The sequence below is a fragment of the Colletotrichum godetiae genome (assembly GCF_030913485.1).
Source record: "Colletotrichum godetiae strain CBS 193.32 chromosome Unknown BDP55scaffold_19, whole genome shotgun sequence".
Taxonomy (NCBI): Eukaryota; Fungi; Ascomycota; class Sordariomycetes; order Glomerellales; family Glomerellaceae; genus Colletotrichum; species Colletotrichum godetiae.
Window position 1 is genome coordinate 508,385 of NW_026851267.1, and position 23,264 is coordinate 531,648.

A 23,264-nucleotide genomic window follows, 5' to 3' on the forward strand; every position below is an offset into this window, starting at 1 on the left:
CTCGATGCAAGCCGAGGCCAACATGTCTGGGCCAACTCCAGACCAAAGGCTGACAAAACAATACCAATTCTTTTAGATCGTGGCTCGAAGTACATTTAAGGTATTCAGCACTAAGCTTAAAGCATTGCAGATATGATGTTATTGTGCTATCGCATCATTTGGTAGATGCCGTCAGTACTTCCGTGTCTAGTCTTTTTCCTCTTATGCTTTATGTGAAAATCATTGACGGACGAAAAAAAGGAAATTAGGATCGGATCAACATCTATGCCTAACAAAAGTACGTGCAGATGTATGGACGCCACCTAGCAGTTGATGAGACACGAAGTTCCCCATCTGAGATCTCACGAAGCTGCAACAAGAGTTAAACACAAAGTCGAAGGCTGAGAGTGTGAGGGGTATTTGCAGCCATTTATCTCAAATTTGATGTCAGGCTTGGAGCAAATCTAGATGCGGTCTAATTGCTTTGTGCATTAAAATCAGTCGAATCCTACTTATCCACATTGCACACATATACAAGATTACTCATGTTGAACACTATGAAATGCATCGCTTCTTAGTAATAATAAGAGATGAACCCCGTAAGCACTTCAAGCTGCAATGTGCATGATCCAGAACTTAATTCGCCTTCAGAGAAGGCACATAAACCTCTCGTGGAACGTTGTCAAATTTGCCGAGGCTCTGATGGCCTTCCGGATCGGGATACTCACCAGCAAAGAAGTCGGCATGTTTTTGAACATCTCGCGGACGATCAAGGTCATACTCGTAACGCTTAAACCCATGTTTTCGAGCGTCCAGGAAGTCCGCCATACAGAATACTTGCTCGTCAATTGGCTTATCGCGACCGAGCCTTTGAAGAAGAGGAGAGCCCTCAATAGGAACGAGCTCTCGCTCATCAGCCGGACGCGAGAAGTAAATGACTCCGATGCGACGAAGGTGGCGTTGATCCTCGGGAGGTTCTATAATGTAGCACGTTATTTGTATCCTAGGTACTTGATCATGATTGACCTTCACTGGGAAAAAGCTACTTACGGACAACACGATGAATGGTGGCCTTGAAAAGACCCCCAGTCAAGCGTGCGAGGGCATCCCCAAAGTTGACGACCAAACCATGAGGCTGGTGCTCAACCCAGCGATATGTCGCATCGTTATGATCGAGAACCTGGAGTGCCGCAATGGGTTGCGAGAAGAGAAACGTCCACGTGCCCAGATCAGTGTGCCCAGAGAGGAAGATATCGCGGTACTTTTCGCTTTCTGCGTTGGATCGCGGCTCGCACATCATGTATCTGATATACTCGGTCTTGGATCCACCAGGGGCATGCGTGGATTGAATAACCTCATCAGAGACCTCCAAGATCATAGCAACCTGAACAAGTAACATGACGATTAGATTAAGCCCCATACAAGATTTAAGGGGGAAACTCGCCAGAGTCAGGAGTTTCTTGAGGATGTTGGTGCGGATGAACTGCATCACCTCTTGTGTCTCCTCCAGATGCGGTCGCATAATCTCGGGATGAGGGCGATCACGAGGATCATGAACCAGAATATTGTAATGATCCAGCTGTTTGGGGAAGCCACCTTTGTGTCCGAGAGGCCCAGCGGGCTTGTATCCAACATAGAGTCCACGTGCATCTTCTTCAGGGGTCACTATCACTGTGTCAACGCTTACAGTCTTCATACCCTGGGCTATCAAAGTAAACAAAATGACTCTAGATACCTTCATAAGGCGCCTTTTCCTCTGCCGGGAGGGTCATCATTGCGTTTGCGATCTGCATTTGACGAGCGTAAACTTCATCGGAAATGCCATGATTGCTCAGTGTGAGAAAGCCATAACCAGTCGCAGCTTCATAAAGATCTTTCGCCAATTCTTCTCGGCCTGTGGGGTCGTCGAACTTGGACATGTCGAGGTTCACGAGTTTGACGTAGTCCACTTTTGAGGTCAGATTCAGCTGGCTGAGACCGATGGGTTGACTGGGGGGGGGGGGGGGGGGGGGGGGGATAAGACTTACGCTTCTCCTTGGTTGGTGGAGCGGGCGTGAATGGAGGAAGAGACATGGCTTCTATCGCTGATATAATGAGGATCCTTTGGAGATATGGATGGATGCAGACGAAGATGCGAATGAGATTCTGTGAGTACTTTGTTGAAGAGTCGATGACTTCGACTCGAGCAACGCGATCTCTTCTGCCTGTTATATCGTAAAGTGCATTTCCAAGGATCACGACTCCCGCATGAGTGCACTCTTCCTACATTGTAAGGTAGCTTACTGTCACTCTCACCCCACATCCGTGTCTAAAACGCGAGAGCCGAATCGTAGACCATTCCTCGACCCACATGCATCCACGCAGTGTGGCTACAGCTACTCCTAGAGCATCCTGCCTCTCAACAAGTCTTCCAGCGGACCCAAGCGGTTCATTGACTTGACCGTCTTAGAACTCCTCCCAACTAATCCTATAGGAGCGCAAACCAAGCCAGCTCGAACTTGCCACATACTCCGAGGATGCGTCGTATCTTTGCGGGGTAAAGAAGGTGGTGGATGGTTGAGAGGAGCTCCTCCCAAGTGGGGCACCTCTTCCCCCAGATATTGAAGTCTCGCATTAAGTCTTATCAAGCCGTCTCTGCGACCTTTCTTGGGGCTCCTCCTCGGTGAGCTCCAGCCAAGCCCTCTCTCGGTTTTCATTTGCCTGGGTTGTATTCAAGGTATTTCAAGCTTCGTCATGCTGCATCGAGTCCTTCACAATGAGGAATCCGGCTTGCAAAAATATCTACGGTAGGTGTTTTGAGTTCAAGACTTGGGAGGCCGGTGCGGCCGCATTGGGCAATAAACAAGCGTACAGCTGTGAATGATAAGAGTGGTGAACCCACATTTTGCGGAGAAGACGATTGTCCTGTTAGGTCGTCTCTATTATCACAATCAACATGCCCATTGATCCTCCCTCCATGTTCTCACGACTTCTGTGAGATATTGCCGGAACCGATTAGTGAGATCTTGTGGAACACGATTGAACCCGAAAGAGAACCACAACACTTGGCCGAATTGAGGCAGGAACGTTAAGTCTCACCGACTTCATCCTGAATAAGGTAGTGTAGAAATGTCTGCAAAATCAAACGACAAACCATTCCACTGCCCCGCATGCTCTAGTCGTTTTACCCGACAGGTGAGTTCCTTTCCACCAAGAAGTTCCAATGCAAAGGGCTGACAATCAGCAGGAGAACCTGAACCGCCATACATCATCAGGTGATTACCAGACAGAACCATGGCAACTGGTCAGCGACAAGTAGGACTGACAGATGCAGTACATCAGCGGTCAAATTTGAGGCCATTCCCATGCCCACAGTGTGAAGTCAGCTTTTCTAGAAGGTCGGTACTAGTCACCTCTATGCAAAATTCTGGTAAATAAGTACTGAGTTGGTTTGTAGCGATTTGAGAAAACGTCACTTGAGAAATTATCATGCGAATACTGACCGCGCCAGTGAGACCATCCATGTCGCCAGTCATGCCACACCGGCCGATGGGTCACAAAGGGAAGCTAGCAACGCACACGAGGCCAACCGCTTGAATGTCGCTTCAAACGGTGACGGTGTAAGTGCTTCCTCCACCGGTCCCTTCTATTCACAGACTAAGTAATATTGTGGATGTCGTAGTCAACTCCTATCTCACAAGTGTTTGCATCGCAAGGCATTTCCTGGCTTTTCAAACTTCCTCAGTTTGTCTCAGCCTACTTCGATCGATTTCAGACCACGTTCCCACTTTTACATCAGCCAACTTTCGACGTGGACACGGCTCAAGAGCCGTTGATACAGGCAATCGTTTGCCTGGGCGCCATTTACCAAGCCCAGGGCTCGAGCCAAGAGATAAGCTCCACGTTGTTCTCTTCGGGCCTCAAGTCTCTAGACATATACGTAAGTGAACATTCAACAGGACTCTTGTGTGGATGTTGAGCGATGTGAGGAGTAATAGGTTCGCGAGAGTCGGCGGGTCAGATTCAGAGAGTTGTGGGTCATGCAGGCCTATCTACTCTTTGAATACTACGCATTCTACAGCTGCGACGATGGCCGCTTCGCAACAGCTCTCAAAATCCACAGGAAGCTTGTTGATGCTGTACGGCAGTATCAAATGCTTCAAGACAGAGTAGCTCTTGGCGTGGACGAAGTCTCTAGCCCGAATGAGCCTACAGTGTCTTCCTCTTCGACTGTCACCGAGCACGCCTGGCGAGTTGCTATGTACAACGAGTCAAGAAAGCGGTATGATTCTCTGCGTGCCGAAAACCGATATAATTTCAGTCAAAGTTTGTAGCTGACAACGGAGACTTAGCATTGTGTATTGTCTATATTACTTCGACGCTCAACTTTCAGTCTGTTGTAACATACGTCCGCTGCTCGCAGCTCTAGAATTGAAATACGAACTTCCGTGTCAAGATGACATATGGCAAGCATCCACTGCCGAAACCTGGCAAGCACTCATACTCTCGCAAGAGGGATCGTTCAACGAAGAAGACGACTATGACGCCAATGGCGACCCGCGTCCTGCACACGGCGATCTGTACGCAAGTCTCATGTTCTTGATGAATCCTAACCCGCCAGACCGGCCTATGCGACTGCTATGGCATTCGTCCTTTGCGTGTCTCATGCTCATCACGCAAATTTTGATGATGATTCGTGACCTTACTTTAGCAAGTTCGTTCTTGTACAACAACGTGCGATGTGGCGAGTCCAAGAACAATCTGTCAATCATTTCAGAAGCTAGTCGAACGTCAATTATGCAAGCTCTGAATGCCTTGTCAGACATCATGCGCAAGCCATCTCTTCCCGGGCTATGCCCTGTTACCAACCCTCCGGATGAATCTGACTCTGTAGAGTCCAGCCTATGGAGTAATGTCTGGATCGTATGGCATTATGCTGCCATGAACCTTACTCACCAAGAGTCGTTACTCACGAGTGGCATCGTCGAGTATAGCCTGCCATCTGCTGTGTCAACGTGTTGGGAGCTTGGCAAGCCTCGTGTCAAGCAGCATCGAGATGTGTATGAAGATAGAGATGGTACGTATGTGAATTCTCCTTCAGATTGCCATCCCTCCATGTGAAGCATTCAGCTTCGCGGTGATGGAGGACATCAGCTCACATTGTCTCAGTCACGCGAGTCGCGAGTAGTTTGGAGAGCATTCTGATGCTTCTTTCTCGCGATAATAGACCCATCGGTCTCAACTTCCAGTTGAATTCTGGACGTTCTGCCATGATAATCGAAGATCCATTCATCACCATGATAGGTTATAAGGCTTGTCTGCTGGGCTGGCGTATAGTACGTTTGATGGCCGTAAGCCTGCAGACCAGCTCGGCGTCTTTCGGCATTCAAGCATCTAGCATCTACGCCATGTCTGCTCGTGTCATTCTCACTGGAATACTAGCCGCCATCCGCCCAGATATTATATATGGTGATCAAAGAGGTCTCTGGGAGCAGGCAGCGACGGTTGATGACGCTGAATCTAGATACTTGGCGTGGATGGAGGCAACGTTCTCGGCTAGAGATATATGGCCACCTAGTAAATGGATTGTTGCGGTATTTCATGAGAGTAGACAGGAGACTAGGTAAAAAGACTCGAACTGTTCCGTCGTGTAGACTTATATTCTATTAACTAGTAGACAGCGTCACTTTATCCGTCTCTAATCTTTTGCTAAATTTGGTCTAATTTGAGATGATTTACAAGCGATGAAGGGAAATCTAGTAAATTAAAGAAATAGTGAAGAGAGACGTTATGACGCCATCTAGCAGTTCACGGAATACACAGTGCACTCATATCTACAATTTTGAAGACTAAATTTCACAATATATCCACTAAGCCCGCTAGGTTACTCAAGCTTACAAGCCATCATAGTCAGGATACGTGCCGCCGGCCTCGTCGCGAATAACATTAGGTCCAAGGATGCTGTCGAAGATTCCATCTTTGTCATTCCTAATGCGCATGTAGTATTCATGCACCACCGGGTGCTTCTCTGCCCAGCTTTTAGTGAAGACCTTGGGAAATGTTAGAAGTGCTTGGGCTTTGACGGCAATCATGGTTATATGAGATTCTTACATATTGATAACCTCTTGCGAGACCAGAAACAACAAAAAGATCGGCAAGGGTCAGTGTGTCGCCAACGAGATAACTCTTTCCCGCGATCTCCTTCTCGATGGCGCAAATGGTCAACTCACAGCCCTTCTCGCAAGTTTTGAGAATCTCAGGACTATTGGGTGCCCGCCCAATGATGGGTCCTATCCACGCCATGATGGGCGGTAGGAGCTCATAATTGGTGAAAGAGGCCCACCGAAGGACCGTGGTCTCCTCCTTCAACCCGGATCCACAGAGCTTGGTATTTGGATCCTGCTTTGCCACTTTTATGCCGTAAGCTTCACCGAGCTTGTATCTTTGAATAAACTCAGCACTTACGGAACCATGCAAGTGCGTTGCTTTCGTAGACAGCAAAGCCGTCAGCGGTCTCCAGGGCGGGAACCTTTCCAGTATGGAACTTGGAGAGGTATTCCTCACCGACACCGCCCTTTTCCGGGTACACTTTGATCGGAAAAGCATTGCAAATTTCGACGTCAAGTTTATTGTACTTGGCTACGAAGAGCGCCATCGTGGACCGGGGCGCCTTGGGATACGTGTAAAGCTTGCCGAAAGACATCGTGCTGCCTATAATAGTAGCGTGTTCGAATGGAGGATGGATGAAAGTGGGTGGAACTTTGCCGTGTGGATATTTCTAGCTGCCCGATTCCATTGTTCTTATTGAAATTATAGATGTACTTGACTAGGCGGGATATCTTGTTTCCTACATGATACAGCCTGCATGCTGTCGTTGATTATCGGCACGAGGAGGAGCTCCACCCCCGATAAATGTGGGTTTCTCGCTCACAACAAGTGCTCCTCCTGCACTCAAAGAGAACCTCGTCAACTCAAAGCTCGGAAATGTGGCTGGAAATACCAGACTGTCCCTTCCGCTGACTGTTTCCGTAGAATCTCATGTCGTGAGCTCTTCAATTGACCTTGAAGGGAGTTGCTATCACTTGTAAGCTAGGTGCGTGATAAGAAACGCGATGCTGGTCTGAAGATAACCCCACTCCCAGACAATTTCTCAGCACCTTTCCCTCAAATCTTCTACAAGGTGAATGGAGAAGAGTATGAGTCTCAATAGCACGTCTTCTTTATTCATCTAGAGTTTATCGGATGGGTGAACCAACTGACCAAAAGCGTCAATTAAACTGATTACACAAATGGCAGATTTCTGTGATCTCCCTAGCACGCAAAAACTTCCCGAAATGCGGGGAATGCCTCCCTGTCATGACTTTTAATAGGCGCGGTTGCGGTAGTCACTGGTGGGAGCATCACTGTAGCTTCAACTGACGCTGTAAGATGAATGCTACCGGTTCCGAGCTGAGATGTGACCTTGCCTTGGGAACCGAGGAGAGACGGTTGGAGCGTTTCTTCCATCCCACCGGCCGAATCCTTGGGGTTTAGCTGGCCATGTAGTCGGCCGAATGCAAGATGAAAACCTGGGGTCATCGGCTGAAATGATGCCACCATTTCGCATCATCCGCAGTCATGCAACTGCCGGAAGAACTGTAGTGAAGCACCGTAGCTGGGGCGCAATTTCCTTAGACTGTAGATCGACAATCGAGATTTTACGAGCCAATGAGGCATTCGAAACTGGATTTCACGATGGCCTCGTACCGAGTGAATACGATCCGAGTCGGCCGGAGACAGATCTTGCGCCTGGGATGGAAAGAGATAAAACCAAGGTGATGCCTCTTAGACAACACAATCATCTCACTCAATAGCTCTCCCATAGACTCTACACAACAACCCAGTGAGCTCTTTGTCAAATCAGCACGATGAGATCCTGGCTTCTCTCACTTGTCACAATAGCTGCTTTAGCAGCCCCTATTGTGGCAGAGACCTTCACCAACCCGGTCATATGGGAAGACCTCGCCGACAATGAGGTTCACCGCGTCGGAGACATCTACTACTTGACCGCATCCACTATGCACTACTCCCCCGGTGCTCCCATCCTACGCTCTAAAGACTTGGTCAACTGGGAGTACGTCAGCCACTCGGTCCCGATTCTCGACTGGAACTCGCAATATGACCTCGCGGATGGGAAGAATGCTTATGTCAAGGGCATCTGGGCATCCTCTCTTCGGCACCGGGCAAGCAACGGCCTCTGGTACTTTGTAGCCTGCGTAGAGTTCTTAAAGACCTACGTCTACATATCACCTGACCCAGCTGGGCCATGGACCAAAGCCGGCACCATTGACACATGCTACTACGATGTTGGCTTATTGTTTGACGACGACGATACCCCGTACGTGGCATATGGAAATACTATGATATCGGTAGCGCAGCTTTCGGCCGACGGACTTTCAGAGACACGGCGAGAGACTGTGTTCCAGACGCCCAGCGACATTGGTGCCCTCGAGGGTGCACGCATGTACAAGCGAGACGGAAACTACTACATCTTCCTTACGAGGCCGCCTGATGGACAATACGTACTAAAGTCATCTAGCCCATGGGGTCCGTACGAGATCAAGGTCCTCGCCGACCGAATTGCACTGAGCTCGATTCCTAACGCCGGCTCGCCGCACCAGGGCAGTCTCGTAGACACCCAGAACGGAGACTGGTATTACATGGGCTTCACAGACATCTATCCCGGCGGCCGCTCTCCCGTACTCGCTCCCATCACTTGGAGGGACGATGGTTTCCCGTCGCTGGTGACCGTCAACGGCGCCTGGGGAGATTACGAGTACCCGCTTCCTCGGGTAGATGTGCCGAGCGTGCTTCGCACCGATGAGTTTTCCGGTGCGTCTCTCGGGCCTGAGTGGGAATGGAATCACAACCCTGATGTCAGTGGTTTCGAGGTCGATAACGGACTCACGCTCCGTACCGTCACTGTGACATCCGATCTGTACTCAGCTCGCAACACTCTGACGCATCGCATTCGGGGTCCGATTGGAACCGGCACCGTCCACCTCAATGTTGCGAGCATGGCCGACGGTGACCACGTTGGACTCGCAGCGTTGCGCGACAAGTCCTCTTGGATCGGCATCGAACGCGAAGGAGACGTGTATTCCATCGTCACTGTCGGGGGCTTGACCATGAACACCGACTGGACTACGAATTCGACAGGAGCAGTTGTAGAGCGCAGACCATTGGATGATGCGAGAGACGTCTACCTGAGAATGGTAGCTGATATTCGGCCCGGTGGACCTTGCAATGTTGTTTTCAGCTACAGCGTCGATGGACAGGATTTCGAGACTGTCGGCGCGTCTTTCACGCTGTACAATAATTGGGAGTTCTTTTTGGGTTACCGATACGGCATTTTCAACTACGCGACAAAAGCATTAGGTGGCTCTGCACGAGTTTCGTCTTTCACCAATGCCTAGTTGTTGTTGCGAGTCTGGAAGCTCTTGTGTAGACTCCACTTGAATAAGAAGAAAAAGACTATCCGTGAGAATGTAAATAGCCAAACGCAAGAAACACGTAATGTGGGAGAAAGAAGAATCTGTTCACCATTGTATTTACTCTAGACCTAATAACATCAGCAACTTGCAGCAGCTGATGCCCCTCGGTTCGTCCACAATTTAAAGTCACAATGCAAGGAATCGGAAAGAGCCAACAAACCGGGCAAAGCGCATCTCTTCCCCGCACTCAAAAGTCCGCAGGCCCCAATTCCAACCCTGAGTTGGCGAGTCCCAACCTCGCCGGGTTACCCGGACCTGAGCGGAACCAATAGTGGAGGTTGATACGCGCCAAAGGGGACCAGAGACCCGGAGGGAGACCTGGGGTATTGGAACGCGATGCTTCATTTGGATCCAATGCCGAGGTTTGTTGGGTCCTTCTGAGAACCCCTCATCGACATATTGCTTAGCTCGCGCACGCAGATATGCCATTTACAGTCACCTTCTCGTGCAACAGGCTACATCCTATCAATTCTAACCCCGCGCGGCAAGTCTTCAAAGCCAGTGTCCCGGTCTTCACGTGTACTATCTCACTACGGCCCGATCATGTGTGTGAAGTAGAGAGGGTTATCGATGGCTGTTTGTTGGCGATGGCACTCAGCTGATTCGTCATCACAGAGCGGTCTGGGATAACCCCTGACGATCCGAACACCTCGATATGCATTAGCTTCTTAGAGGCTAGCTTGTTGATGTTCCCAGCCCACCGACGAGTCTCTGGGCCCGTTGCGACTAGGCAAGCACGGTAATGGGGAACTGTTTTGTCCAAGTGGGTTTCCCATCGACCCATCGACAGCTTTCCGCAGCTGCGGGAAAGGTCTCAGTGCGGATATCGTTCTAGTTTGCTTGGCCGAAGGGGTCTCGGTGAGTATGCGACGTCATGCAGGTCTTGATATATACCTCTTCGTTTCCCCCGAGCTTTCCTTTGGCGCTGACGCTGGACAACGAGCCTTTGTTCTCCCCGGTCGTTCCGCATCCGTCTCTTGCTCTACCCTTTTAAGCCTCTTCTTCGAGTCCCCCGTCCCCCTACAACCCTCTTGATCTCTCCTATACAGTAGATCATAGATAGAGCTTACGCCCCCAAAATGAGAGTCAAGACTAGCATCGCCCTCGCCAGCATTCTCGCCGCCACCGCCGCCACGGCGCAAAACGCGACCAGCACCTGCGCGACCGGCGTGTACATCATCGTCGCCCGCGGTAGCAACGAAGCTCCCGGATCCGGCAGAATTGGCAGCGTCGCCAATGGCACTTTTGCAGCCATACCCGGGTCCCAGATCGCGCCGCTCGACTACCCGGCGACGTTTGACAACTACTCGACCTCCGTCGCTGCCGGTGCCGTGGCCTTGAATGCCGCGTTGACATCGTACAACGCGCGATGCCCGAACTCCAAGGTGGCGCTGTTGGGATACTCTCAGGTAAGTTCACGTCGCAGTGAAGATTTCGATATGACGCACCCCTTCTGCATCAACGCCAATTCAGCTTCATTGGATGACATGATTATCCATTTTACCAGAGTGCCGGGAAGGAGGGTGGCAATTGGGCGGGAAAATTGGACGGCTGCGTGAAAATTTTCTTTTGTTTGCTTCCGCTGACTTGCATGAAACTTTAGGGTGCGCAAGTGACAGGCGATACTCTGTGCGGCAGTGTCGACGAGGACGAGGGTGAAGCTCTCAACATTGAGTTCAATCAGACGGCTCCCGTTCCCGCATCCGTCGTCGACCAAAGTGGTTAGTAGCCGCCTGCCCAGTCACTATCAGTCGACATGATTATGAAGCTTACATATGCTCAGTCATTGCTGTGATTCTCTTCGGAGACCCAACCCACAACGTCAGCGCAAGCTGGAACAAAGGCACGAGCAAGCGCAACGGAGTAAGTTCCACCTGGGCGAAACGTGGTGGCGGGATCAAAATACTAGGGTAGTGCAACGTCGGACTCGCTGACTCGTTCTTCTTTCTAGCTTTTCCCCCGTGAGAATGTGACCAAGTGCGAGGCATACGCATCCAAGATCGAGTCCTACTGCGACACGGGAGATGTTTATTGCGATCTCGGCAATAACACTCTCGTCCACGGTTCATACTTTGGCAACTACACCGACGATGCAGTTGAGTTTATCTCGGCGCAGTACAACGCATCCAAGTCAACCAACGGTTCGTCACCGACTGCCACTCCCTCTACGGTTCCGGGATCCGGAGCTGCTGACTCTGCCCCGGGCCTGCTGATTTCCCTGGCTGGTCTGTCCATGCTTGCGGCGTTCATCTTGTAAAAAGCGAAGCTTGTATCCACTGGAAGGCCTGTTGGACGGAATACTAGTACTTGTTGCGGCGATTGCCGGCTGCGTAATCATTCAATAATGAAATTGACGATCTGAAATGACCATCTCACGTTCCAAAAGTCTCCTATCCCACCGGCATCTACAACGTCCAAACCCCACCCCCAAGATGAACTCCATTCTTCCCTCGGTCCGTTCAATTGTTGTCGGACCGAGAGCTTTACAAGATCCAGGTTTCCGTCGTCATGGTTTCTTTGTCAAGGGGCTCAAGACGAACGAGATACAGCTCTCCGTCATCTGTCGGCAACAAGTCAGTGCCTCGTCTTATGCATCCCAGCGACGTAGCCTATGATGTCTTGTAGCAATTTCAAGACAACGACGCGTAACTAAGGCAGTTCATCTGCATGTTAAACTGTTATTCGCCTTTCAGTATTTATCAAATGAAGAGCATCATATTTCAAGGCATATCCTATTCAATAAATCTGTCTGCTATCTACCGAACCATCAATACCCAAACATTGGTTTTAGCGCAAACCAGAGGAGCCTCAGAAAAGATTGCGGACATGCAGCATCCCCGTACCTAGATGACCGTTGCCAGAACGGCAACTAGCCACGAGTAGTTCGTTTGCTCCATAGAAAAATCGAGAACCCTCGCATTATCCGATACTTCGGTGATGGGACACCTCAAAACGACAAATTGGCTTGTTTGGCGGACTTCGTACCGATGCTTTCCGGCAACGTTAGCTGAATGTAATATCCCCAGCTCAGCAATGACTTGGTGGTCTTGCAAAACTCATTTGATGTTTCGCCGTCTCTGGGGCGTAGGGGCCCAGTTTACCTGTCTGTCGAAGCTGCTTCACATTCCACATGCCTCTTTAGATATCGAGAACATTGAGCCTCCTATAAAAGCCAATCTTACCTTCAAGCTGTTCGACGAGCGCTTGCTGAGACCTCCTCAACCTAGGGGACCCTGCCCCATCGAGCTCCCCATGTCCAAGCTCTTCCCAAGTGACGTCTGTCAGGCCGTCAAAGTCGATTGAGCCATGGAGGAGAAGGCGACGTTTTCATGCCCAATCGTGGCGGGTAGTCTCCTAATTAGCCAACATATGGATGGGATGATAGAATATGGTGGACGGGTCAACCTTAATCTTTGCAATGTCATCAAAATACGCCTTTCGAACGAGGTCCTCACTTGGTAGATGAAGGATTTCATAGAAGAGTGGCTGACTTACGGGCACCAAATTCCGCACAAATCTAGGAAGCCAGAAGTGATAGATATATGTGCTAATGGAGAACACAACGCCCTTGACTCACATGTACAACCTAGCGAAGTAGTCTCCCTGATCAAGGAAGAATTCAGAGCCATGTAGTAATTGCAAAGCGTCTACCATCGAATCCAACCCCGGTTCTGACAGCGCCATTTTCTTTGCTAGCAAGGCGCAGAAAGGCCCGGCCGTATCTCCTCTCATTCCTCCCAAATACACCAACTTTGAGATTTACAACCTCGCGGATAATCTTTTATCTGTCGACTATCTGTTCTATGTACCCTCCACTCAGAACTCGTACATCAGATCGCTGAAGAAGTAAGCCTCGAGCGGATGTCGGCTAAACTCATTCTCCTGCAATAATTGACACAAATGGTATTCTAGTTATCTCGGTTCTATTGACCTTGTAAGGTCTCCCGGCCTGCACCCCCGAGATCTCTGCTAAACTGTGAATAGAGAGGCTCCGGAAACTCCGCTGTGATGACTCGAAATGTTTTGTGCAGAAATCTCTGGATGCCGCCCTCATCAGGTGCAACGCGGAAGTCAGCAAAGCTCATGCATCTTTCGAGCAAGAACAAGGCTTCGAAATCACTGGAGACCAGACCTTCATGCAGTGGTATCCCACCAATGCACCCCGGGATATGTTAACGCCCTTCAAGTCGCTGCTGCTTCCGCGGCCGCGAGCAAGTCTGCACTGGATGACTTGAGAGGTCCACTGGCGGCTCAATACAACCTGGATAGCGACAGGCTTACTCAAGTCATGACCAGTTTTGTAGCAACTCCAGGACATGCCACATTGTTGATGGGAAATCTGCCGGCCAATTCAAACAAATCTATTCAGTATCTCAATGACTGCCACTAGTGTCACTCCATCTAATGCCTAAGACACTCTCGACGCTATCAACTCGGGTCAGAAGCTTCCGGCGCCGAAAGGCATCAGATACGTGCCTGAGTACAGCTCTGATGAGTACGTCGAGGCTGTGACTGATTAGATCCGAGATCCCAGTCGCGGCCGACCCAGCAAGAGCTCTATCGAAATCAAGATGAGCGATGGAAAGAACACCAGTGAGACTCAACTTGGTCAGGAAACGTTGAGAGTTAGCCTCAGTTTCTCCTACGCTCCCTGGGTGTCTTTCGGTACTAGCGGATCCTCTGGTTACGAGGAAAAGCTTGATCAAAACAGCTCCGACGAGAATTATATCCAGATCACGGTGACATACGATGAGATTAGGACTGTAGCTGTCAATCCTGGAAGCTGGTAAGTTGCTCGAGGAGCGAGGGAATATTTTTCCAAAGAACCTCCGCGAAACTGAACGCCGTGGACAGGAATTTTCAAGATCCAAAAACCAGCTATCCTCAGCTGAAGCCCAACGCCCCAGACACCGTTAAGGTCCTTGTCACACCCACCCAGCTTGTTATAGTTAAGAATCTCGGTTATAGAATCAACTTTAGCAACACCATAAAGTCCACTTTCGAGAAAAAGGTTTTTGACACCACGGAAGCTGAAGGTTACGTTCGCGTCTTTGGAATTCCAATCCAAGTTGACGCCGACTTCAACAAGATTGATGACAATACTTCGCACACTGCTACGTGGGATAGCACCTCCGGCGAGTTCATCGTCGCGCCAACTGACGAGGGCGATTTTTTTTCCATCATTGCCATTCGTGGCGGCAAGATCAAGACGACCTAATACTTCTAGCTTGATCGAAGAGTTTGATTGCAATTGTACTTGAACTTCGAGAAACGACGTCAAACGTTTGTATAACTTCATTGAGTCCTAGTTGGGGTATGATATTAGACGGATTTGGGATCTTGATATATACTAGGAATCAACAGACCTACCCTCTCACTGTCTAATACTAGGTACGTAAGTAATAAAACTCAACACTAAAGAAGTCACTCTTTGAAAACTTCCGGTTCCGATCTTGTTCTTAGTTGTGATAGCACTGGTGTTACTACCAGGTCGCCTGAGTTTCTCTTTGCCGCGAGATGGCCACACTCAAAGTCAAGGGGCTAGTCTTATGCGCGATCGTGGTCACTGGATACCACTTCCTGCGAAAAACGAGTGCCCTTCGGTACGGGGGGTTCTTGTTAGTGTGCCCCGGCTGCGCCCAAACTCTCCCCCCCTTAGGTGGTGTACGTCCGGCTCATCCTCCACTACTAGACCGGGGGAGTTGCGGGCAGTAGGTTGGAACTTGGATAGGCTTACCTCCGAGGTAATCAAGCGTCGATGGTTTAGTGGTAAAATTCTCCGTTGCCATCCAGCAGCGTCGGGGAGCCGGGGGTTCGATTCCCCCTCGACGCATTCACTTTTGCTCCCAGCACAGGCTACCCAGTTTTTGATCCTCTGAGTACGATTTGCTTCCAGTCGACTCAATTACTAACTAACATACGGGCTTTCCAGTTGTTGGCACCCTGAATCATGCCGCGTAGAGAACCTTGAACACCCAACCGAACTGATCTGCTTCGATAAGGGTCTCATCAAGCTTGACCTTCAGCTCAGTGTCAGATCCTGACCCGATGACCTCCCACTCAAGATCCTCAGCACCCTCAATGCTCAGTAGACTGATATTATCCCCTTCAACGACAGGGACCGGTGCCTTGATGAAGACCCAGCCGTTGACCACGGTCGGCTGCTCCAAGAAGATGGTGTAGAAAGCCTCATCCGTCTGGGTGAACCTAACATCCGGGCCGCCAACGATCTCACTCTGCACGAACCAGTACGTGGTGTTGAAGATGGCCTCCTCATGGGCCTTAATCCACTTGCCCGCCTCACGCAGATTATCCATCTCAGCTTGGACGATGGTGCCGTCGGCCTTGGGGCCAATGTCCAGCAAAAAGTTGCCGTTCTTGGAAACCATGTCGACGAGGGAGTACACAATCGTAGTAGCGTTCATGTATTCCTCGGCCTTCGTGGCGCGGTTGTATCCATAGCTGTACGGGTCCATACCGCGGTTGCTCTCCCACTTGCGACGCTGCGCGGATGCAAAAGTCTGGTACTCGGGCGTGTCAAAGTCAGCCGCCTCCGGGATGCCGCAGCGGGAATTGATGGCGACCTGTCGGCCCTCGGCGCGGGCCTTGTTCCACCAAGTCGCCGCAAAATCTTGCGTGCCGTTTGCAGCGCCGCAGTCGCACCACATAATGTCCGTGCCGTAGTCGTAGGCCAGTGTCTCCATTTGGGGCACCATCAGGTCGGTGATGAAGTCATTAACGGGGACGCGGCCGGTGTAGGGCTCGAGCTCGCCGGTGTACGGATTTGACGCTAACACGCCGGGCCAGGAGACGGCTGAAGGCGTTGGGAACTGAACAAAACCATAGGGACCAAAGTCTGGGTTGAACCACTCGGGGAGTGAGAAGTAGGTACCTCGCTTCAGATCCGGCTGGTAAGTCTTCGCAGCATCAAAGAGCTCCTTCAGCAAATCGCGCTTGGGGCCGTAGTGGATTGAGGAGCGGTTGGATGTCTCTCCTGCATCAAAGAGGGCGAAGCCATCGTGATGCTTGGTCGTGAGGACGAAGTATTTAGCGCCAGCATCCGCAAAGAGGTCAACCCACTCCTTGGCGTCAAACTTGGAGGCGTTGAATTCTGGGAAGGTATCGTCATAAGCCCAATCAGGACCGTACGTGTCAAGACGGTATTGATAGAAGTTGGAGCGATCGCCTTCGGGGTGGTGGGTAGAATACCACCAAAACCACTCGGCATAGCTCTCATATGGAGTAGAGTTGCCCCAACCTGTGACGGAGTAAGGGCCCCAGTGAATAAAGATGCCGTACTTCGCATCGTCGAACCACTCTGGGCTCTCGTGCTTCGAGAGGCTGTCGCTGTCCGCAGTCCATTCAGTCAAGCCAACTTCAACGTCGGCAAAAGGAGTCTTCTTCCGGACAATACCGTCGTCAACGTGGACAGCAACGTTGGTGGGGCCGGCTGATGCGCCATTGACGCCAACAACGACAACCTTTTGGTCTCCTGGGCACAGTCGCTTCAAGTGCCCAGGGCTTGTAGTGATGAATCCATCTCCAGAGACTGTAATCTTGAGGCCTTCGCCAGAGACGCACTTTGACCCGGCATTATTGACAGTGACCTCGACAACCTGCGTTCCGTTACCAATCCATTTCTGCGTCGGTCTAACCGACTGGACAGCTACATCTGCGGCTTGCTGCCACAAGGTGATTGAGAAGACGTGAAGCCGGCCCTCGGTCGCATTATTCTTGTCCGGCAGGGTGATGGCAGTGAGCTTCTTGCCAGGCGGCAGCGCAGTCGTCCGCTCGAAGATGTGCGAGGTGTTGAAATCAGAGCCATTAGCCGTGTACCGGTTGGGAAAGATGATCTCGCCGCGGTTGATGGTCAGGAAGCTGAACCAGTTGAGCGTGCGAAGCTCGTACTCGGAAGTGGTGTTATCGGCATAGGTGAAGGAGACGTTTCCGCTGACGGTGGCGCCCTCTACATCTCCCGCGACGAGGAACGAGGCGGAGAAGTAAGAGCCGTTTTGAGGCACCGAGATCTTTTGGCCGGTGCAGATGAGATTGTCGGGGTTCGTGGGGCCGGTGTAGCCCGGGAAGCTGTACTGGATGCCAGTATCGGTTGAGACAAAGTCCGGGCCGACGGTCGGCTCGGGGAAGGATTGGTTGAGGGCATCGAATGCGGCCTCTCCGGGTTGGGTACCAAATCCTTTGTTGTTGAAGAGGGAGGTGAGGTCGAGGGCAACGGATTTCTGCGAACCAATTCAGAGACCGTCGTCAATTGCGCAGCCACCTCACTTGAGTGAGCTAGAGAACAATTCAGAGATACTTACACTAGAGGATGTCGAATTGGTCACCGCTGCGAGCGCAGTTCCGCTCAGAGACAGCGCCGTGAGGGCATTGAAGCTCCTGAATCCCTTCATCTTGACAAGCGCAACTTCGTGAAGCTCAATTGCTCTGCCTAGACTGGATCGCAGCAGCACATCGCAACTCGCAGCTGAGGAAGCTCACCCATTCTTAACGGCTGCCACCCGTTCAGTAGCGGGGAACTCTGGCGATCCATCCCCCAGTGGGACGATTTCCCCCCTCAATTCAGTTCATCCAGCAGGTCGCTGCAGTTCGACTCCGAATGGAACGGTTACATTCTCCAAAATGAAAGTCCACTATTCATGTCACCATCAACATTCGGGAGAGGCTGGCACAGTTGGGGTTGCCGGGTAGTGAGGGGCGCCGCTGATAAGACTAACAAACATTGGAGAATGGAGATAGCACCACTTCCCCGGACGTCATCGAGACAGGGATTTCCACGTTGAGCTTCGTATCAATGGGTCTCTTCTGCAAGGAACGCTATCGCGGCTGATTAGCCATGATGCCGATGCCGGCATGTCTCTACTTTCTCTTGTCGATTATGAATGAAGTAAACAACAATCTTGCTGTCAACGTCTCCAATCGACCGCTAATCCCGTGCGCTGAATGGTTTCATTCACTGCCTTTTCTTGTCATCTGTGCTTATGGCCAAAAACATCACCTTCTTCTCAACTCATATGTAAGTAGGCATCAATCAAGAAGAGACGTAGCATGAGGACTAGACTCACTTCAATTGAATCAGCTTATCAAGACTTTACTTCCCGGCTTCTTTAGGCACTGCCTTTTGACCAATTTTATCAGACTTGCCAAGCCCCATCACACCAAAGCCAGTGCACTCACTCTAAGCGAAGACACCCGTTGAGTGAGCGACTTCAGACAGGCATGAGCCAAAGTCAATGAAAGCAGTGGCCCTCCGCCTGGACACATCCACGACTTCATAGATATGTCATCTTCTCAAAGTTAAATACTCATGTTCACAGACGCTCATGGCTTTGAGTGCATGGTGTCTGGATTGCGTGACGTGACGCAGGGGCAAAACTGACATTTCGTGAGGTAGGAAGGTTCACGTCATCACAATGAGAGGCTTTAACACACTTCTACTAATCGTAAATGGCCTCTATTTGAGATTACTTGGTCGAGATATTTAGCTTGCCTGTACCAAAGCTGAAGAACCCGATGCATGTTTCGTGACCAATCCGCACATAGCCCTCGGCTTTGCATGGCCAAAAGAGCGGTTGGCATTTGACAGCCGTCACCCACAGGTTCTGCGAGTCTCGGTCTCGCGCTTGTTTGGCATTGATCGTGTTGGCTGATGTTCGGCTTGGCGCGCTGAGCCGGAAACTGGAAGAAGGGATGAGGGACGGCTACGAATGGGTATTTGGAAATCAACTTTCCAGCATTTGACAGGCGAACCGAGGTTGGTTGTTTCTTCTTCTGCGCGAAAGCCACAGGTCGTGTTTCTAAGGATTTAGCGCCAAAGAACATGAACCCTTCCTTTGGGTCGAAAACTGGAGACGGCGATCATGTTTTACGGAAGCCACTTTTTGTTTCTCTTGACGAGCCGAGAACCGACAACTTTAATTGGAGTACTGATTGAAGATGTTGGCAAAGTTCACGGCCTGGCAAGAAGACCCTCCGTCATTGAAACGAAGATGTGAACAGGAATAGCCCTGTCTTCGATCCCGTGCCGCGTACTTCATCATCACAAGATGTAGATACTAGAGATAGTTCACCAATAATGTTTCTTCTATTGAGTATTTTGAACCCCTCAAAGCCGTCTGAGCTTGCCCTGCAGTCGCCCGACCGAGGGTACTATGATGAAAAGAATACACATCGAATATTATTCGCCATGCTACCTAGAAGACCACCCTAGAACAAAAAAAAAAGCCTAGAAATGCTGTCCCAGACGTCGTCTCACCGGGAACGACCTCCGTCTCATGATCTCAGACCTCTTCTGCTCCACCGGCTTCTGCTGCGCGGCAAAGTTGGTCATCATCTCCCACGTGGCCATGACGCCACCGTTCTTCTTCGACTCGGCCATGGCCATGAGGTCAGCCATCTTCATCTCGAAACCTTGTCCCATGGGGAAGGGAGCAGCGGCCGGAGGCGCCGCCGGCTCTTGCCTGCGGGCAGGGCGGCCAGGTGCTCCAGCGGGCTTCGGCGCGTTGGCGGGCTTGGGAACGGCTGCGGGTGCAATTCCAGGCTGAGCTTGTCCAGGCTGGGCGCCGGTGATGCCGCCGCCTCCCTGCTGGGGGGCAGGCTGGACCAGACCTCCTCCACCCTGCTGGGGTCGAGGCTGGCCCTGTTGAGGCTGCTGGCCGGGCTGAGCGCCTTGTTGAGGAGCAGGCTGAGGCTGGGTGCCAACGGGAGTGCCGGCAACCATCATGGTAAGGATAAACTCGCCGTCGATTTGGTTGACAGGAACGGCAATACGAGCATTTTCTCTATCAAGGAGAACCTGGGCGTTGATCGGGCTGAAGGTTTGAGCGAGGAGAAGCTGGGTTGCGGCCGGGATTGCGGGACCAGCGGGCTGCGGCTGCTGACCATTTTGCGGCTGCTGGCCGTTCTGAGGCTGGTTCTGCGAATTTCCTCCGTTGTTGTTTCCATTATTGCCGTTGTTACCATTGTTCGGGCCAACAGCGGGAGCAGCACCGGCCGCGGCTCCAGCACCATTGCCAGAAGTGTTGCCATTGCCGTTACCGTTACCATTGCCATTCGCAGGAGGTTGCTCAGTTGCAGTACCGTTGTTAGGTTCCTGACGCTTGAAACGAGGAGCCTGCAGTCCGCCGGTCGCACCGCCGGGGTTCTGGAGAACCGGGCGTTGGGCAATTCCGAGCGTGATGGAGGACTGGGGCTGGGCACCTGCGCGCATGGCCATCGCCATGAGTCGATCAACGTTGACTGATGTTTCATGTTCCGGTCAGTGCCGAGTCCAACAATGAGACAAAGCTTATTTGCAGAAAGAACACTTACGCGGCATCTGGACAACGGCAGTCATGCTGTTGAGGCTGGGAACGACACCTGCCAAATTGCTGGTGACGAGGTAGCGGTAGTTGTCTGTCATTATGTTAGCGTATTTTCACCCCAATAAGCGTGGGCTTCAAAGCAGCAAGGCCACTCACTAATAGACATGATGCCGTTGGTGACCATGTCAGTGCTGATGCCATTGACAACATCCGTGCGGATGCTCATCGGCTGGCTAGCTCTGATGGACATGCGGAAACCGTCGTTGAATTCAGCCTCTTGGATGCCAGATCCAGCGATGTTGACAGGCGTGCCGAAGGGAGTCAAGGAGACACCGAGTTCACTCGTTTGGCGGCCGACCGCGACGTACTCTCCATCAATCTGGTTCAACTTGACCATGCGGACGGTAGCGTCGGTGATGTTGACACTCTTGGCTCCCTCCATAATGATCCACGCTTGGCGGTCCCTCGACAGCATCGCGACGAAGGTGTTATCGGCTGTGACGCCTGCCTGCGACAGCATGTTCTGGTCAATGGGCAACTCGATCTGGGCGCCCACAAGGTCGGTGGCTCCATTGGTTTGAATAGTGAAGGAGTTGCGCGAGAGTTGAACGAAAGGCTGTCCTGTTGAACCGACGACATGGCTTGCCGGGAGAGGGTTGGGGTTCTGGTTGACGATGACTTGGCGTTGCGTCTGCGAGAATGTCTCAATCTTGGAGTTGTCAGGGAACACTAGGCTGTTCAGTTGCATCTAAGATAGCATGTTAGTACATGACAGTAAAGTGAAGAGACCTTGACCATCTCTCTCTTATGAGGCAAGGCCATGATGAAGACCGAAGACTTCTATGCCAAGGAACTAAGTGACTTACATCTCCATTCAGGTTAATGACCTGATTGAATTGAGCAGATTGACTCTGAGCCGCGACTAAGCCAGCAAACAGAAAAGAAAGATGTGAAAACTTCATGAGCGTCATTATGATTAACGAGGGTCAACCACCGGGGTTGTTAAGCGCACGAAAAGGAAAAAGGAGGATGACAAGGGAAGGAGAGACACCGTTACTAAACCCACGGGTCCTAGGGGGAAGATGTTTGTATAGCAGCACGACCAACTCGAGGGATCATCAGCATTCAGACGAGGGTCAAGTAAGCTTAATCTCCTCGGGAGGAGAAGCGCGGCTGGGTCTTGGATATATGGCAAGGTAGAGACCCATGGCAATGATGACCTGCCATGCCACATGGTGGACGACCGGCATGGAATTTGATCGGGTGGTCGGACGCCTAGAAGCAGCGCCCAGCCGAAGAGGAGCTCAATCCTCCAATCGCATGAGTTGTCTGGCGTCGGCTGTGCAAGAGAGATCGCTGCAGACGCCGCTCCCATCCTCTTCCGGCCGCACATCCTATTGTTGTGAATGCGCCCCTGGGAGGAAAGTAGGTGTAAGGGGGCATCGGGCTTAATCATCGGACCAGCACGCTTCCGACTGAGATGGCCTGTCTGGGTGCCTGGCCTGATTGTGCCAGACTGTGCCAGTCTTTGCCAGTTCTCTTCTCAGGAAGAAACACAAGGAGCACACAAGGAGGGACACAGATCCGCGCCGAGGATGGGGGATGGGAGCATTCTTCGTCCGGTCACGAGTGGGAGGAAGAGAGGGGCAAAGAGGCTCAAGGCAGGGCTTCGTCGGTTTCGGTTAGTGTGAGACGAGTTTCGTCGTTTCGAGCCCGGCCGTGTTGGGTTTCATCAGATGAGGCCGGGCGGACAGAGAGGCAAACGTGTGACTATGCAGTAATTTTCGCTTACCTCACCCATCTTGCCGTGTAACTTGTAAGTTGAGTGCCTCCAGTCTCTCTGAAGAAACAAGGTGGCATTGCCAGAGGGGGCGAAGATCATAATTATGACGGATCCCTGGATCCCGCTTCTCCCGTTTGGATCTTCTTTGCCAAGTCCAAGTGGGGATGATTTTCGTTTCGTCGCGGCTGATGTGCAACTTGGGAAAATGCTTGGCGAATGCTTGACCTCGCGCGGCTCTGCAGCTGTACTACTCTGCATGTTCTGGCCTTTTCTGCGCCTATGTGCTCTTATCCCGCTTACTACGACTCAGCTATAGCCCTCCTCTTTGACTCTGTGCTTTTCCTCCCACATTCCTCCCCCCTCCACATCCTTCTTGAGTGAGTCCTTGACAAAACCCTTCAGCTTGCTCATTCACCGTCTCTTACTACGTGACATGACCCATGCGGTCTGCTTCGTTGCTTCTGGAAGATTGCCTGTCGTCATCACTGTCGTGTTCATAGCATAAGAATATTGGCGGCTGGTCCCCTCGTGCAAGTTTGACTGGGCGTATGATTGAGCGGTTGCACGCTAGCGGGCTGTCTGTGCTCATTTACACGGTCGCATCAGAGAGGCGATCATGTTCATGGAGGACCATTCCCTCGGAGTGGCCTTGGGCTAGACAGCCTCCATTGT

General features: G+C 51.3%; 8 protein-coding genes and 1 non-coding gene across 9 annotated transcripts; 5 read left to right on the plus strand and 4 right to left on the minus strand.

Annotated features, from left to right (window-relative positions):
* Positions 1 to 615: 615 nt before the first annotated feature.
* On the minus strand, positions 616 to 2,052 carry BDP55DRAFT_693708 (gibberellin 2-oxidase; the record flags this gene model as incomplete). The annotated part of the gene is made up of 5 exons (XM_060577261.1): positions 616 to 956; positions 1,030 to 1,363; positions 1,424 to 1,644; positions 1,715 to 1,927; positions 2,007 to 2,052. The coding sequence occupies 5 exons, from the start codon at positions 2,050 to 2,052 to the stop codon at positions 616 to 618; spliced, it is 1,155 nt and encodes a 384-aa protein (XP_060430041.1).
* Positions 2,053 to 2,734: 682 nt separating this feature from the next.
* Positions 2,735 to 5,709, plus strand: BDP55DRAFT_662985 (fungal-specific transcription factor domain-containing protein). The gene is made up of 8 exons (XM_060574844.1): positions 2,735 to 3,153; positions 3,206 to 3,233; positions 3,293 to 3,356; positions 3,416 to 3,578; positions 3,641 to 3,898; positions 3,957 to 4,240; positions 4,311 to 5,035; positions 5,128 to 5,709. Exons 1-8 carry the CDS (start codon positions 3,088 to 3,090, stop codon positions 5,583 to 5,585), a joined length of 2,046 nt encoding a protein of 681 aa, XP_060430042.1. The 5' UTR covers positions 2,735 to 3,087; the 3' UTR covers positions 5,586 to 5,709.
* Positions 5,710 to 5,782: 73 nt separating this feature from the next.
* BDP55DRAFT_662990 (elongation factor EF-1 gamma subunit) lies at positions 5,783 to 6,751 on the minus strand. The gene is made up of 3 exons (XM_060574845.1): positions 6,424 to 6,751; positions 6,070 to 6,368; positions 5,783 to 6,008 (listed from the first exon to the last, which is right to left on the minus strand). Exons 1-3 carry the CDS (start codon positions 6,659 to 6,661, stop codon positions 5,853 to 5,855), a joined length of 693 nt encoding a protein of 230 aa, XP_060430043.1. The 5' UTR covers positions 6,662 to 6,751; the 3' UTR covers positions 5,783 to 5,852.
* Positions 6,752 to 7,865: 1,114 nt separating this feature from the next.
* BDP55DRAFT_742865 (family 43 glycosyl hydrolase) lies at positions 7,866 to 9,536 on the plus strand (the record flags this gene model as incomplete). Its single annotated transcript, XM_060580477.1, has 1 exon — positions 7,866 to 9,536. The coding sequence occupies one exon, from the start codon at positions 7,866 to 7,868 to the stop codon at positions 9,411 to 9,413; it is 1,548 nt and encodes a 515-aa protein (XP_060430044.1). The 3' UTR covers positions 9,414 to 9,536.
* A 1,034-nt stretch (positions 9,537 to 10,570) lies between these two features.
* Positions 10,571 to 11,860, plus strand: BDP55DRAFT_768219 (cutinase; the record flags this gene model as incomplete). The annotated part of the gene is made up of 4 exons (XM_060581019.1): positions 10,571 to 10,900; positions 11,095 to 11,212; positions 11,275 to 11,354; positions 11,443 to 11,860. 4 exons carry the CDS (start codon positions 10,571 to 10,573, stop codon positions 11,746 to 11,748), a joined length of 834 nt encoding a protein of 277 aa, XP_060430045.1. The 3' UTR covers positions 11,749 to 11,860.
* Positions 11,861 to 12,797: 937 nt separating this feature from the next.
* Positions 12,798 to 14,709, plus strand: BDP55DRAFT_742867 (uncharacterized protein; the record flags this gene model as incomplete). Its single annotated transcript, XM_060580478.1, has 7 exons — positions 12,798 to 12,949; positions 13,125 to 13,337; positions 13,404 to 13,425; positions 13,476 to 13,635; positions 13,905 to 13,986; positions 14,026 to 14,277; positions 14,346 to 14,709. 7 exons carry the CDS (start codon positions 12,798 to 12,800, stop codon positions 14,707 to 14,709), a joined length of 1,245 nt encoding a protein of 414 aa, XP_060430046.1.
* Positions 14,710 to 15,243: 534 nt separating this feature from the next.
* BDP55DRAFT_t160 lies at positions 15,244 to 15,324 on the plus strand. Its single transcript has one exon. It is a non-coding gene; the product is annotated as a tRNA-Gly (tRNA).
* BDP55DRAFT_662999 (alpha-L-fucosidase) lies at positions 15,318 to 18,119 on the minus strand. Its single transcript, XM_060574846.1, has 2 exons — positions 17,810 to 18,119; positions 15,318 to 17,728 (listed from the first exon to the last, which is right to left on the minus strand). Exons 1-2 carry the CDS (start codon positions 17,897 to 17,899, stop codon positions 15,440 to 15,442), a joined length of 2,379 nt encoding a protein of 792 aa, XP_060430047.1. The 5' UTR covers positions 17,900 to 18,119; the 3' UTR covers positions 15,318 to 15,439.
* A 1,485-nt stretch (positions 18,120 to 19,604) lies between these two features.
* On the minus strand, positions 19,605 to 21,922 carry BDP55DRAFT_715246 (uncharacterized protein). Its single transcript, XM_060578299.1, has 4 exons — positions 21,676 to 21,922; positions 20,966 to 21,557; positions 20,817 to 20,900; positions 19,605 to 20,744 (listed from the first exon to the last, which is right to left on the minus strand). The coding sequence occupies exons 1-4, from the start codon at positions 21,778 to 21,780 to the stop codon at positions 19,732 to 19,734; spliced, it is 1,794 nt and encodes a 597-aa protein (XP_060430048.1). The 5' UTR covers positions 21,781 to 21,922; the 3' UTR covers positions 19,605 to 19,731.
* Positions 21,923 to 23,264: the final 1,342 nt, after the last annotated feature.

Bases quoted from the DNA above. Each gene is read 5' to 3' on its own strand.
- BDP55DRAFT_662985 (XM_060574844.1), top strand. From the start codon at position 3,088: ATGTCTGCAAAATCAAACGACAAACCATTCCACTGCCCCGCATGCTCT. The intron at 3,234-3,292 runs GTGATTACCAGA...TGACAGATGCAG, and splicing joins GAACCGCCATACATCATCAG to TACATCAGCGGTCAAATTTG. The intron at 3,579-3,640 runs GTAAGTGCTTCC...TGGATGTCGTAG, and splicing joins TCGCTTCAAACGGTGACGGT to TCAACTCCTATCTCACAAGT.
- BDP55DRAFT_662990 (XM_060574845.1), bottom strand. From the start codon at position 6,661: ATGTCTTTCGGCAAGCTTTACACGTATCCCAAGGCGCCCCGGTCCACG. The intron at 6,369-6,423 runs GTAAGTGCTGAG...ACGGCATAAAAG, and splicing joins CAACGCACTTGCATGGTTCC to TGGCAAAGCAGGATCCAAAT. The intron at 6,009-6,069 runs GTAAGAATCTCA...ACATTTCCCAAG, and splicing joins TCGCAAGAGGTTATCAATAT to GTCTTCACTAAAAGCTGGGC.
- BDP55DRAFT_662999 (XM_060574846.1), bottom strand. From the start codon at position 17,899: ATGAAGGGATTCAGGAGCTTCAATGCCCTCACGGCGCTGTCTCTGAGC. The intron at 17,729-17,809 runs GTAAGTATCTCT...ATTGGTTCGCAG, and splicing joins CCAATTCGACATCCTCTAGT to AAATCCGTTGCCCTCGACCT.
- BDP55DRAFT_715246 (XM_060578299.1), bottom strand. From the start codon at position 21,780: ATGACGCTCATGAAGTTTTCACATCTTTCTTTTCTGTTTGCTGGCTTA. The intron at 21,558-21,675 runs GTAAGTCACTTA...ATGCTATCTTAG, and splicing joins TCATTAACCTGAATGGAGAT to ATGCAACTGAACAGCCTAGT. The intron at 20,901-20,965 runs GTGAGTGGCCTT...ACATAATGACAG, and splicing joins CAACGGCATCATGTCTATTA to ACAACTACCGCTACCTCGTC.